The sequence below is a fragment of the Mytilus trossulus genome, chromosome 6, assembly GCF_036588685.1.
Source record: "Mytilus trossulus isolate FHL-02 chromosome 6, PNRI_Mtr1.1.1.hap1, whole genome shotgun sequence".
In the NCBI taxonomy this organism is placed as follows: Eukaryota; Metazoa; Mollusca; class Bivalvia; order Mytilida; family Mytilidae; genus Mytilus; species Mytilus trossulus.
The window spans coordinates 3,200,513-3,216,764 of NC_086378.1; the positions used below are offsets into that span (position 1 = coordinate 3,200,513).

The 16,252-nt window shown below is 33.6% G+C and overlaps 1 protein-coding gene across 4 annotated transcripts in view; it reads right to left on the reverse strand.

Moving 5' to 3' along the window:
* LOC134720603 (small conductance calcium-activated potassium channel protein 2-like) overlaps nucleotides 1-16,252 on the reverse strand; it is a 52,949-nt gene that overhangs the window by 15,914 nt on the left and 20,783 nt on the right. Inside the window, exon 1 of one of the 4 annotated variants that reach the window (XM_063582946.1) lies at nucleotides 5,081-5,416. The exons of the other annotated variants lie outside the window; for them this stretch is intronic. Within the exon in view, the coding sequence (XP_063439016.1) occupies nucleotides 5,081-5,140 (60 nt within the window). The 5' untranslated portion in view covers nucleotides 5,141-5,416. Of the gene's footprint in view, nucleotides 1-5,080; nucleotides 5,417-16,252 lie in introns of those variants that run through there. 4 annotated transcript variants of the gene reach the window in all.

Sequence of the window (16,252 nt, forward strand, 5' to 3'; positions counted from 1 at the left end):
AACTTCCCACGTCTAACGAGAACACAAACAGTCTTTGACCAACTCATTTAGACGCCACTATTTAAGTAGACAAAAAATCAACGGCATAAACTTAAAATATTCTTGATGGCCGTTATCGTTAGATGAGACAAAGACAGACATTAAATCATAATTGCTAAAAAGGTGAAGTTATCCCGATCAAGTAAAATTCGAATACTCAAAAATGTTAACTTGCCAAATAGCAAATGCTTTGAAACTGACAAAGTATATTGCAGAACAAGATGAGATTTGCTATAATCGTAAATTTAGTTTATGACTATTTTATTTGATCAATCAACACAAACAGACTTTGGTCAACTCATTTAGACACCATGCACTTTTGAAGTACGCAAAAACTTAACCATTCTTGGTAACCGTTATCAGTGTAACAGACTGAGACACACATTAACTCATAATTGCTATAAAAAAAGGTATAATAATTCAGGGCAGGCTTCTGATAATGATTGTTTGCCCAATAGCAAATGCTTTGAAACTGACAAAGTATGTTGCAGAATAAGATGAGAAATGCTATAAAATTCAATTTATGTTATTACTATTTTATTTGATCAATGATACAAATAGGATGAGACACACGTCTTAACAACTTATGAAGTCTTCCCTTGTACATACGATATGATAACAGTATTAAATTAAATCGAGCATGAACATACAAAACTAATAAGTTCTAACAAATATGAATTAAGTAATTACTGGAATGGCTATAGTTATTGGTTTCGGAAAGTAAACAGGGGAAAAGAAAAAGCGGATGAAAAGTTAAGCTTCGGAAGTTAGATTAAGAGAGTGTTTAACTGAAGGTAGTAAGGAGCTAAGAAACTATTTAAATCATTTCACTTAAGGCAGAGAGACAGCAATTTGCTAAAACCAGAGTTTTGTCTTCGTATGTTATTTTGCCATGCTTTTAATATTCCTGGGAAGTTTTCACTTCGATGAAAAAAGTTGTCGTATTCCGAGGTTTGAACTTTCATCCCGATGCGTAGGTGTTCTACAGCGGGGTTTTGCGTTGTTTTATGTCTGTAGATCTTCAGATATTAAATACTAGTATATGGTTTCGATTTATGTATATGTAATGGTGCCTCAAATTAATTTCAATATCTTTTAATGCATGGATTTTATTTTACATAGAACATAGAGCACAGAATATACATTCAAAACATTATCTTGAACACAGAGCATACATTTAACACATTACCTTGAACACAGAGCATACATTTAACACATTACCTTGAACACAGAGCATACATTTAACACATGAAATTGAACACAGAGAAAACATTACCTTGAACACAGAGCATACATTTAACACATTACCTTGAACACAGAGCATACATTTAACACATGAAATTGAACACAGAGAAAACATTACCTTGAACACAGAGCATATATTTAACACATTACCTTGAACACAGAGCATACATTTAACACATGAAATTGAACACAGAGAAAACATTACCTTGAACACAGAGCATACATTTAACACATTACCTTGAACACAGAGCATACATTTAACACATGAAATTGAACACAGAGAAAACATTACCTTGAACACAGAGCATACATTTAACACATGAAATTGAACACAGAGAAAACATTACCTTGAACACAGAGCATACATTTAACACATGAAATCGAACACAGAGAAAACATTTTATGCGATGAACACAGAGCAAACCTATCAACATACAACTTTTAACACAGAATTCATATTAATACATGACCTTGAGCACAGAGTAAAACTGGTAACATATGACCTTGAACATAGTATTCACAGTAACACATGACCTCGAAATTTATTATTTTAACAAATGACCTTGAACATTGAGTATACATATTAGCAATTGACCATCAACAAACAGTAAACATATTAATTCATGACCTTGAACTGAGAATACACATTATCATATGACCTTGGAAACAGATACATATAAAACCCTGAACACAGATAATATATATCAACTTTTGAACTTGAACACAAGATGATATACAGAGTATGCATCTAGTTTATACAGCTTTTGAAATAAAGCGCATCAAAACTTAAAATTCAGACAAGAAACATACATTTTCACCAACGTTTATAATCATTATTATCGAAGATAAATACAGTTATCAAAGGTCTTATGACAATTCAAATTAAAACGATTCGGTAATGGTAAATACGATATAATTGTTTTTCAGTCTCGCAGTGTATAATATGGGGAACTCGCCAAGTAAACATTCGACAAATTAAATTTACCAAACACCATTTGACAAATTTACAGCTGTCCCTGTGTTCGCATATCATTTTTTTTTTTAAATGAGTTTATTCCAACTGTAATAAATATATTCATCATTATTCTATTCTGAAAATCATTCTAAATATCTGAAAGTGTCATTGAATACAATTTTTCAAGGACAAGTGAAGAAAATTGGATCGTTCTTTCGTTGTTGATAAAGATTGACGAAAGAATATGCTTAATGTATTGGAAATGACATTATAAGGCTGATTTAAAAACTCTCCAGTTTACTAAAGAAATTAAAGACATAATAGTTCTTTGAAGAGGAAACGAATTCGTTCATCATGCATCCCATGGGCTGTTTAAAAAATGTTATTTAGATTTTGAATTGAAGCAGAAAATAGAAAAGAAAGAAAATAATAGCATGCATCAATCTTGATGTGATACTATTGTTTATTCATTTCTAGTGGTACCTTAGAAATTGTCGGGAAATCGAAATGTATTTTCTTTAGTGGGCGGAGACACTGAATCAATATTTGTATGAAGTATTCTAGGTTTTCTAAATAGTAACAAGTATCTATTCGATTATGTTGGATATTTAAATTTTTACTACTTGAGATCGGGGGCTTGTGTTGAAAACCTGTCGATTTTGGTTTTAAGTTCATTTAGATGTAAGTGTTTAAAACTTGTAACTAGTCAAATTGATTTCCAAGGTGTTTGTCGTTACTATGATTAAAATGGAAATCCATTTGAGTTTTTATCCACTATTTCAACTTTTAGTTGCATTTACAGTTCAAACACTAAGACTATACGATTTGGTTAACCATATGATCAAAGGTTTTATTCCTGAGGAAATTCAGGGAGGCACAAAATAAACAATATATTATGCACCACTGTTGAGTACTTGAATTTCTTTTAGTTTTTAGTTATATAATAGAATGTTAATCGACAGTTTGTATAAAATATTATTGGTAAAATTACAATATGTTTACAAAATTTCATTTCTGATGAAATATATTGCGCGGAACAAAACTTTTTGAAGCCTGTTCAGCTAGCCGAGTTAAGCACTATTTGTGACTGCTTTTAAAATACACTATGCTCTTTAAAAGTAATAGTAAAAAATAGAGTCCCCAGGAAACAGTATTAACGCCAAAACCTTACACTTCACATGAAGTAAACTCATAAAACAAATTATGTAAAACGAAATATTGAAAAACAAGTATCTTTTAGACTTGCTAGAATCTCATTTTCTAGTTTTAAAACCTCGATTTTATCTATTGAGATCATAAATGTCAAAAGTGAAACACATAATGAAAAAGATTCTGGGGGAAATGTTAGTTTTAAGCTATTACACATAACATCATAGGTCGAATGTCCGAATTTTATGTTTCCTCTATAGTCAGCCTTCTGATAACTGTATGAATTATGATGCTAATATTTAGTATGATCAAAGTGTTCATAATGCAAATAAACAGTGTACTTTTACAAATCAGGTACGACGTTATTTTTTAATTAGGAAAACCTAAAAGAAATTAATCTACAAGGTATGAGTCTTGTAGAATTGGTATGATAGAAACTTTACATCATTTTATAGTGAAATGTAAAAAAAAAATAGGTAGTTGCATCATCCTGTACTTTTTTTAAAATTTTGCCTTTAAACCAATCTGAATAGTTGAAATCCAAAATAATAATGATAATAATAAAATTCTTTATTAGGTCCCCGCCGAATGGCGGACACCCTATAGTGATCAGTAACGAATTGTGTTCGTTCTATATCCAGAAAACCGTTATGATTTCAAAGTTTAAACTTGACATGTGTATAAAACAAAACTAGAGGGTGTATCATAATGTGTGTACAATTTCCAAGGTCAAAGGTCAAGGTAAAAACTGGTTTTATTTGACAACCCCAATAGGGCCATGTCCTATGGTAAAGATCGTGTCCGTTCTTTATCGTGAGAACCGTTATGATTGTACAGTTTATATTTGCCATGTATATAAACCAACACAAGAGGGAGAGTTATAATTTATGTACAGATTTCTACGTTAAAGGTCAAGGTCAACACCTTTGGTTTCATTTGAAAACCCCATGTCCAATTGTAAAGATACATTTTTTTACCACACATTATTCACAGCAAGACCTACAGAGATTGCTTCCATCTCAATGATATCTAGTTTAACGAATGAACTCATTTAACAATGACATGTTCATCTTCCCTGATGCCTTCAAAACTTATCAATACAAAAAGAAAGGGGGGGGGGGAATACAAAAAAAATACATATTACATTTATAAAGCAGCTTAAATATTGAAAAATTACATTTGCATGCACATGGCAACACGAAACGATATACGTTTTAGATCAGAGCTCCAACGCACGCGCATAAGGATACCGTACGTGTTAAGTTAATATTATAATTAAATGCATGTGACAACTTGGGAAGGATACCAAGAAGATAATAAAATAAAACGATAACCCAATGACGAGTAGAACACAGCAAGGTGATACGAACAGACAAATGGCAGTCTTGAAAACTGTACTGAAATTAAAAACCTTGAATAAACGGTGTGAAACCAATAGCCTCTTCATGAAAGATAAGTCTTGAGCGCATACCTCGGCGCATACGAACCACGGTCTTGTGCATTGACATCCATAATATACGTTAAGACTGAAAATAAACGCATATTATTCAGAATACGTAATTTTATCAACTTTTATCGGACTACAAGGTTAACTTTAGTCATTTTCATGACTATTAATATACAGTAGCTGTTTTATTCACTTATTCAAAATTATATATTAGTTTTACAAGACATAAGAGTACAGTAACTTACAATTGCATTAATGAAAACTTGTCTGATTCGTAGTCTGGTGTCCATATACTTCTCAGCCATAATTAATTTCTGACTAGGAATCCGATTCTTATATATCTTGAAACAATTTTTTTTAGATTTTGTATGTATTTTCCACACAACACTAGCAAAAAACTGTTTTCGCCAGAAAAAGACGATAGTTAAGTTAATATGATATTAGGTATCCCATAGCCAAATTTATTCCATTTTTTTACACACATGTTAATTCACAAAATTCAGTCATTTTTGTATTTCAATTATGTAAAACTCACTTTAAAAACATGTCTCAATTCTAAACTGAATTCCACTTAGATTTCAATTTCAACACTGTTTTATCAGATTTATGAATGGAAATTGATTTTGCTATCGACATAATTCATGCCATGCGCCTGAGAAAATGCCACTCAAAAGACCATAATTAGCTAGTAACGGAATCTGAAAACTAAAACCAATACTGATTCTTTGTGACAATTTTAAAATCAAACAAATACTTTACAATTAGTAAATTTCCGATACAAGTTTACGTTAACAAATTGAGATTTCAGCAGGTGCTTGTTTTACAGAAATAACATATCTAACTATGACAATAAAATCACAGACACGTTATGATTAATATTTAATTGACTATATAAGTATATTAGATATATCATTGTAAGACTATTTTGTTACCCCGGATATGTCTGCAGGGAATATTACAACAAAACATATATATAAAAAAGAAGATATTGTATGGTTGCTAATGAGACAACTATCCACAAAGGACCAAAATGACACAGACATTAACAACTATAGGTCACCATACGGCCTTCAACAATGAGCAATGCCCATACCGCATAGTCAGCTATAAAAAAAAACCGATAAGACAATGTAAAACAATTCAAACAAGAAAACTAACGGCCTGATTTATGTAAAAAAAATATTTAAAAGAAAGAACTAATGGGTAGATTGAAACTGGAATAAAACGTTTCGATGTTTTTACTTCTGTGAATGTTAATAATGTTTTTGAAGTTTTTAGAAGTAAAAAAGGCATTAAGGAACATTAAAGAAAACTTTTTTAATATTTTTGCTGATGAAGGAGTTACTGCCAGCGTTATCGTCACTTATGTTCACGGTATTGCCAGTCGTAACACCACTAATGATCATGGTTTTATGACAACTAGATTGCCATAAATGCTCACGGTTTAATGTTAACTAGATTGCCACTAAAGCTTTCGTTTTAATGCCAGCGATATTGTCGCTTATGCCCAAGAATAAAAGTCAATAGTATTGCCACTAAGGCTTTCGTTTTAATGCCAGCGGCATTGTCACTTATGCCCAAGAATAAAAGTCAATAGTATTGCCACTAAGGCTTTCGTTTTAATGCCAGCGGCATTGTCACTTATGCCCAAGAATAAAAGTCAATAGTATTGCCACTAAGGCTTTCGTTTTAATGCCAGCGGCATTGTCACTTATGCCCAAGAATAAAAGTCAATAGTATTGCCACTAAGGCTTTCGTTTTAATGCCAGCGGCATTGTCACTTATGCCCAAGAATAAAAGTCAATAGTATTGCCACTAAGGCTTTCGTTTTAATGCCTGCGGCATTGTCACTTATGCCCAAGAATAAAAGTCAATAGTATTGCCACTAAGGCTTTCGTTTTAATGCCTGCGGCATTGTCACTTATGCCCAAGAATAAAAGTCAATAGTATTGCCACTAAGGCTTTCGTTTTAATGCCTGCGGCATTGTCACTTATGCCCAAGAATAAAAGTCAATAGTATTGCCACTAAGGCTTTCGTTTTAATGCCAGCGGCATTGTCACTTATGCCCAAGAATAAAAGTCAATAGTATTGCCACTAAGGCTTTCGTTTTAATGCCTGCAGCATTGTCACTTATGCCCAAGAATAAAAGTCAATAGTATTGCCACTAAGGCTTTCGTTTTAATGCCAGCGGCATTGTCACTTATGCCCAAGAATAAAAGTCAATAGTATTGCCACTAAGGCTTTCGTTTTAATGCCAGCGGCATTGTCACTTATGCCCAAGAATAAAAGTCAATAGTATTGCCACTAAGGCTTTCGTTTTAATGCCAGCGGCATTGTCACTTATGCCCAAGAATAAAAGTCAATAGTATTGCCACTAAGGCTTTCGTTTTAATGCCTGCGGCATTGTCACTTATGCCCAAGAATAAAAGTCAATAGTATTGCCACTAAGGCTTTCGTTTTAATGCCAGCGGCATTGTCACTTATGCCCAAGAATAAAAGTCAATAGTATTGTCACTAAGGCTTTCGTTTTAATGCCAGCGGCATTGTCACTTATGCCCAAGAATAAAAGTCAATAGTATTGCCACTAAGACTTTCGTTTTAATGCCAGCGGCATTGTCACTTATGCCCAAGAATAAAAGTCAATAGTATTGCCACTAAGGCTTTCGTTTTAATGCCTGCGGCATTGTCACTTATGCCCAAGAATAAAAGTCAATAGTATTGCCACTAAAGCTTTCGTTTTAATGCCAGCGGCATTGTCACTTATACCCAAGAATAAAAGTCAATAGTATTGCCACTAAGGCTTTCGTTTTAATGCCAGCGGCATTGTCACTTATGCCCAAGAATAAAAGTCAATAGTATTGCCACTAAGGCTTTCGTTTTAATGCCAGCGGCATTGTCACTTATGCCCAAGAATAAAAGTCAATAGTATTGCCACTAAGGCTTTCGTTTTAATGCCAGCGGCATTGTCACTTATGCCCAAGAATAAAAGTCAATAGTATTGCCACTAAGGCTTTCGTTTTAATGCCAGCGGCATTGTCACTTATGCCCAAGAATAAAAGTCAATAGTATTGCCACTAAGGCTTTCGTTTTAATGCCAGCGTCATTGTCACTTATGCCCTAGAATAAAAGTCAATAGTATTGCCACTAAGGCTTTCGTTTTAATGCCAGCGGCATTGTCATTTATGCCCTAGAATAAAAGTCAATAGTATTGCCACTAAGGCTTTCGTTTTAATGCCAGCGGCATTGTCACTTATGCCCAAGAATAAAAGTCAATAGTATTGCCACTAAGGCTTTCGTTTTAATGCCAGCGGCATTGTCACTTATGCCCAAGAATAAAAGTCAATAGTATTGCCACTAAGGCTTTCGTTTTAATGCCAGCGGCATTGTCACTTATGCCCAAGAATAAAAGTCAATAGTATTGCCACTAATGCGCACGGTTTGTTGTTAGCAGTCTCGTCATTATTTCTTGTGGTTTAATGCCAGATGTAATAGTCACCAACGATCAGGGTTGAATGACAGTGGTATTGTTACTTACGCTCAGGGTTTAGTGACAGCGGTAGCATCAATAATATTTATGATTGAATGCCAGATGTATCGTCACCGATGTACAGGGTGTACAATCGTCTGTATCGTCACTGATGCACAGGGTATACAATCGACTGTATCGTCACTGATGCACAGGGTGTACAATCGACTGTATCGTCACTGATGCACAGGGTATACAATCGACTGTATCGTCACTGATGTACAGGGTATACAATCGACTGTATCGTCACTGATGCACAGGGTATACAATCGACTGTATCGTCACTGATGCACAGGGTATACAATCGACTGTATCGTCACTGATGTACAGGGTATACAATCGGCTGTATCGTCACTGATGCACAGGGTATACAATCGGCTGTATCGTCACTGATGCACAGGGTATACAATCGGCTATATCGTCAGTGACGCACAGGGTATACAATCGTCTGTATCGTCACTGATGCACAGGGTATACAATCGACTGTATCGTCAATGATGTACAAGATATACAATCGACTGTATCGACACTGAGTCACAGGGTATACAATCGGCTGTATCGTCACTGATTCACAAGGTATACAATCGACTGTATCGTCACTGATGCACAGGGTATATAATCGACTGTATCGTCACTGATGTACAGGGTATACAATCGGCTGTATCGTCACCGATGCACAGGGTATACAATCGGCTGTATCGTCACTGATGCACAGGGTATACAATCGGCTGTATCGTCACTGATGCACAGGGTATACAATCGACTGTATCGTCTCTGATGCACAAAGTATACAATCGTCTGTATCGTCTCTGATGCACAGGGTATACAATCGACTGTATCGTCACTGATGCACAGGGTATACAATCGGCTGTATCGTCACTGATGCACAGGGTATACAATCGTCTGTATCGTCACTGATGCACAGGGTATACAATCGTCTGTATCGTCACTGATGCACAGGGTAAAAAAAATCGTCTGTATCATCTCTGATGCACAGGGTATACAATCGTCTGTATCGTCCCTACGGTTAAGGGTTTAATGTCAGTGGTATCGTCACCAATGCTCAGTGTTAATACCAGTGTTATCGTCACCAATGAGCAATGTTCAATGACCGTGAGAGAGGACGTTTTTATGCTCAGGGTTTAATGCCAAAAGCATCGTCACAGATACCCACTTTTTATTTGCAAGGGTATCGATAAAGTAACTGCTGATTAGGGTTTAATGCCAGCGGGATCGTCACCCATTGTTTAATATCGTTGATAATGCTTACGAGACCCACGACTTTAATACCCATTAAATTAACTAATTTGAAAAAAAAAGCTGCAACTTATTTAATACAATCAGACAAGAAATTATTTTTCACTTAATCTGCAAAAAAAGACCACCAATCCAACACAACAAAACCAAAACAACATAAAAAAAACATAAAAAAAGGACTACAAATTGTAAATTTGCACTTTTCCATATTATGATAGATATGATCATGAAACAATGCATTATCCTATAGTTTACATAATTGCCTGCAGATACAAGTAACTTGTACGTTTACCGAGATGATTGAGAAGAGAGATGATAAATTGTAACTATCTAACCCCTAAGGATTCACCTCTTTTTCACAAGTATCATTAAAGGTTATTAGCTATGCGCACTTGTTCACAACTGTTCATTAAAACGAATTACAGCAAAAAGACGTATAAAAACGTCAGGAATAAAAGATAAAGTATGTCCCTGGTGATACTGACTTCTAGTTTTAACAACCAATTCTACTCCTGGACAAAAGATGATAATAAAATCAGACACGACTTGGTAGATTTAAATTGATGAGAGCAACAACCTTCCTATTAAAATATTTTAATTCTTAGGTTTTATAATGTTAATTTTTTATATTGATTACTTTCTTCATGCCAGACATTTCAATATTTCCAATAATACCCTCAAATTGTTATGAAATATACATCAATTGCTAATGTGAAGTTGCCAAAAGAAATATGTAGGATTAAATAGTAATTTGACCATTAACAATTCACGAAGAAAAGTGCAGCTGTGTTTGACGTATAATTCATTTCCTCGGAAAAAACTATTCTTTACTGAGAGTTTCCATAATCAAATTATCGAATTATCTTGGAATTTTATCATTGCTCAGAACTAATGCTTACATTGTAATTGTGTATGTGTCTTTTTAGAAAAGGAAAAACTAGCTTAGATATTATTTAAACTTGGGAGGAAAATTTGGTTTCCAAGTATTGCTATCTTTCTGTTTCATCCTCGACATTTTTAACGTTGTGTTTTAATAAACTTTCATCATGAAAAATAAAAAAGTTTTAACGTAAAAAAAGTAAACTTGACAAAAAAGATAACAGCATACCACAAAATAATACTCCAGAATATTTTAACAATGAATCGTAGGATTCAAAAATCAAAGTCAGGAACCGATAATAATTTCAATGAATCGCGATGCATATGTTTGACCTATGACATAGTTTTTACAAGTCACCCCACTTCTTGATAAAGACTTCTCAATTTTTTTTTTTTCAGCTGGTCTTCTTTGGCAGATGATTATAAGTAATCTTAAAAGATTTGGTGTATTGAGCAGATACAATATACACATTCATGCCAGTGGTTAGGTTTCTTTAAGCATATGTTTACATAATGTTTGCATGTTGTGTGAACGTGCAAAACAATAGTTTGGGTGGGTGAGCGGGTAATCTGATCTGAAAGGATAACATAAATGTATCATGGAGTTCTAACAGATGTCTGGAACCATTTTGGTTTCTGAAGATGAGTTGACCAAAATTTTACAACTGGGATTTAGTTTAGTATATGGTCTTGCTAATCTCCACTCCGTAGTTAATTCGCTGACCATCGATTCAATGTATTTGAGGAACTCATTTGCTGTAGTATAATTCTTTTGTGAAAGTCACACGTTTCACCATCTTTCATGGTAAATAATAAATGAGATCAAATATCATTTCTATCATCACAAAATAAAACGACATCATATTTAACTTACAATGTACATTAAAATAAATATATTATTGAGGTATGCCGGTGAGTAATACTAATTATCCTGATTTAGAGTAATTTCTCGCAATTTGATTGGCTGATATTGTCCTAATAAATTTCAGTACAAATTTGTATTACGTCAATGGGAATTATCTCCCTTATTTATTACGTCAATTGGGATTATCTCCCTTCTACCATTGACCTGATAATATGTACAGTACTTACATGTCAAGCGAAAACAGGATAAGTTTATCATTACCAAGTAAATTTCAACCTTATTTTTGGGGGCAATTACTTAATTCATCAAAAGAAATTTTACTGTCTATATGTTTCATTTAGATTATGTCTTTAATGATGCATTGACTAATGAACTTATAACTATGAAATATGTATGTCTATTGTTGACTTATGTCTTGGGTAATTATTTTGAAAAATCATGTTGAACAAACATTTTATGGCTCAATTCTTAAGTGACTCACAAACAAATTAATAACTTTCTAAAATAATGTACAGTTTGTCAATATTACTTCTTTACTATATATATATAGCTGATTAATTATTAAAATTCAAAGAAACTTCAAACTAAAAATATCAAAGCACGTCTTAAATGTCAAATTTCGTTACAATTGTAAATGGCTAATGAAGACAAAAAATAAAAAATAGTTCTGCGCTTTCCGACATCTATCATGTTAAACTGTAATATTCCACGGAATCAATAGTTTACAATTTATCATGAAATCAGTGATACTATTCTCGCAATGATCTAAGTGTCAACTCAAAGGGCTGATGGATGAAAGATATGCTTATATTACATAACGAAGGTGTAAATCTATATAGCTGCATCCAGAAGGGTCAATTTGTAGTTACTTAATACTAAAGTGATATCATGATTTAGCTGCATTGGAAACACAAGCTCTGGGCCTTTGATTCGGCGAGTTTGTATAAGTCAATATTGACTAAGTTCAAGATTTCGTCACGCGCGGCTGTCGTCTGTTTATTCATGTCCCAATGGTAGAGTTAAGCAATTTATTTTTTAAAGTGCATAACAATAAAAGTACAAAAAGTTGTTCATTTAATATTAATATAAGAAGATGTAGTGTGATTGTCAATAAAACAACTATCCATCAGAGACCAAATGAAGTAGATGTCATAGTGCTGCCTTCAACAATGAGAATTACATTTGTTTTAAAATAATTAAAATACCATGAATACTGTCAGTACAAAATGTATCTGCTCAAATTTCATCGAAAGCTCTGCTAAACAAACATACAAAGAAGACCCATTTGTGGCCTTCGGCTGTTAACTGCTCTTTGGTCGGGTTGTTGTCTCTTTGACACATTCCCCATTTCCATTTTCAATTTCAAAGAATATATATATGGTTTTTTAACAAGCTCAGCAATATTATATCGCAATATAAATATTGATATAAGGAGAAATGGACCGTTAATTCATACAGAAAAAAATGAATGAAACATTACATAATATTTGGGGATTCTCATTCAATAGTTTAATACTTAAAGACGAAATCACGAGGGCTAAACATTTCTGTAAATATTTTGACAAACGATTAAACTTTATAATTGGATTATTTCACTTGTCTGTTCAACTCGTTAGTAACTTCCTACAAGGTACACTATATCCGGAGGACTAAAACAGCAAGCAATGGAGTAATCCCATTGTTACAATAATTTCGGCACGTTACAAAAAATGTACTAGGTCATGTCAACTCTTGATGTGGGTCTCATTTGGGGTCTAAGCGTGACGCGGGATTGATGATTTTTCGTAAGCGTGAAAGTCAAATTATTGTGTCATGAAAACGGGAAATGAGCTCTTGCGGGACCCGGGAAATGACAAAACAATGAGAATTGCTTACGTACATAGTGTGAGCGGATAAGGTAATCTGACAAAACAGTAAGCGGGATCCGGGATCGGAACCCCCCAATGAGACCGCCCTTGATGACGTGTCCTTTTCTATAGTAAAGCACAATAATGTACTTATAGATTATCGTTGATCACCTCGAAGAGATTGATTTTCTCGCTTGAGCCGGAACGGCGAAAGCGACAAAGGTAATCGAATTGAGATGACCAATGTTAAATTCCGACTGAAATCAGATGGTTTTAAAGTAATCAAAGGCATATTTTTTTTTATCATACCGGAATTAATATTCTAGAACTGACAGTATATAATTAAATATTCATTTCTGGTGCGAAAATGTGTCTTCAAATCCATTCATTTTCGTACATTTACAAATAAATATAGACGAACACAACTGTTTCAAACTATATAAGACATTCAACAGACAATTCCGGGAACGAATCAGCAGTAAATACTATAGGCAGGACATGTATTAAAGGCCGTAGTGGATGACGATCGTGGAAATATGGACTGCAACTTGAAAACAAGAATATTTTGGATAGGGACCGAAATTTTTTTCTTTTAACAAATCACATACGGACCCCTAAAGAGTTTTAACTAAAATTCTTAACGTGCAGGCATCTGATGTAACATCCACTTTCAGACCGCACGTGGCTGAGTACTTGAACATCCCAGATAGTCAAATGGACGCCCCACTTTTGCGAGGGTTTTATTGCCAGTCGGAAGAAGACAAAAGTAACCATATTTCTAATCCCTAGTCACTCTTTCCTTTATTTTTAATTTTGGTATGTATGCATCATCAAACTTTATTAAACAGTATTTCCAATTTAAATAGGGTTTGTGTTGTGCATTCTAGGGTTTTTGTCATTTGCTGAAGGAATTTATGTTTTGAATTTTCCTTGGATGTCGGCGTGTTTGCTGTTTTACATTTTAACAAGAAGACACCAATAGTAGTGGCAATTTAATACACCATAACACTAAACCTACTCCAAAATATACACATACACTTTAACGGTTTAGACAATATGATTCCTCAACCTACAGATCAATAAGTAGATAAAACAGTGTAGACAAACCCATATAAATCCCTATTTCCTCAAATATATTCCCCAAAAAACATTAATGCCTCTTTTCAACAAATCCCGTCCCCCTAAAAAAAACAAAAACTCCATGAACCTCCAACTCCTCACATTTAACACAATTAATTCGTATACTTCAACCTTTAGATCCACACAGATCTAAAAAAAAAATAATAGTACCCCACACCATTACTTATATAATTGAGAGAATATCTAAGTCATTGTGAGGGTGACGGTGTTTCACCCCTGACAAAATGGTTTTGGACAAAAATAAAATGAAAAGTATATACTATATAAAAATCAGAGTTACAATAAAGAAATTATTGCCAATGAGGCAGATATCCAACAAAGTTCCATTGAAGTGGATACAAGCAATTGTAGGCAACCGTGTGACCTTCAACAGTGAGAAAACACACACGATGTGGTCGGCTATAAAAGGCTCCTACATTATGATTGTGAAAACTAACGGCGTATCAATTAACAAAAAGGTTTTACGAAAAACAAATATGACAGACATGAACTAACGGCAACCACTGAATTACAGACTGTTGACTTGGAATAGGCACTTAAAGAATGTGGCGGGGCTTAACATGTATGACAAATATTTAAAAAGGAATAGAGACCTTAAAAGCAGCGTTATCAAATCTGAGAAATGGAAAGATTCAATGGGGAAATATAATTATGTCAAAGTATTTAGGTTCGAGCTATTATCACACACAAATTACATTTATAGTTATCTAAATGTATAAGATAAACTTACAAAATCTTATTAACAGTGGGGTTTTTTTTAATCATAGAATTCTATGAATATATCTTAAGAAATAACTTCTGTGCTTTTTATAACTTATATAAATAAGATATCCACTAGAGAAAAAATGACGTACAAAATTTTACCTTTATATTTTAATTTCTTTAATCTGTCAATCGTCTGCTCTGTGAGTCTTTATTGATTAGTATATATATGTACATTATGGTTTATCTTTTCTATTGTAAGATGATATTTAAGATCGATATAAACCTTAGATGTCTACGATTGGTATACCAGATGATGATTTTTATTGATGGATATTTAACGTCCAGTGGCAAATTAAATGCAAAATGAATACAAGACGAGAAGATGATAACGGAGTAACCATTTAACTTCAAAGGACGAAAGTTACCTTTAAAGAATAAACAAGGAATAGTAAATGAACTAGTTCACAGCTTTTGTTACAATTTACATTTTGATCTTCCACTTAAACTGGAAAAAAAACATCTATTAATTTTTTGTTTCTCTTTCTGGAATTTGATGCGACCGTTATACAAGTGAGATGTTTATCTATCTGTATATAAAGCCAGATTTAATCCACCATTTTCGAGATAAAATGTCTGTACTAATTCAGGAATATGACAGTTGTTATCCATATCCACAGTTCGATTTTCTGTAGCCAGACCGTCTTTGCTTTGCAGTGGGAGTACACTCCAGTCAAAGTAGTGGTCTTCGTGTAAAACACTAAAAGCACTTTTTTTTTTAAATCTATAAATAGGGTTTTTTTTTAATATTTAAGATATTAAGAAAAAGTTTAAAAGCCAATTTCAGGATTTAATTTCTTTAATAATTTCTCCTAAGTTGATGGCATTCATTCGATAGAATTTCGGTGAAAAAAGTGGAAAAATGCATTATTTTTTCGATTTTAGTTATAATAGTTCAACATTCCATAGTTAGATGCAAAATCTTGTAAAAAAATCTGTGATAGGACCCATTTACGGTAATCAAAGCTGTTGAATGGTATTAAAAAAATAACCTGTTTTTTTATGTAATTCTGAACTAAGATTAAGTTATAGTTATTGACCAAGCAAGTCGGTATATGGGATTTAATCTGCACAGCACGAGATGACACAATAACCCGAACGACGTAGGAGTTCGGGTTATTGGGTCATCTCGTGCTGTGC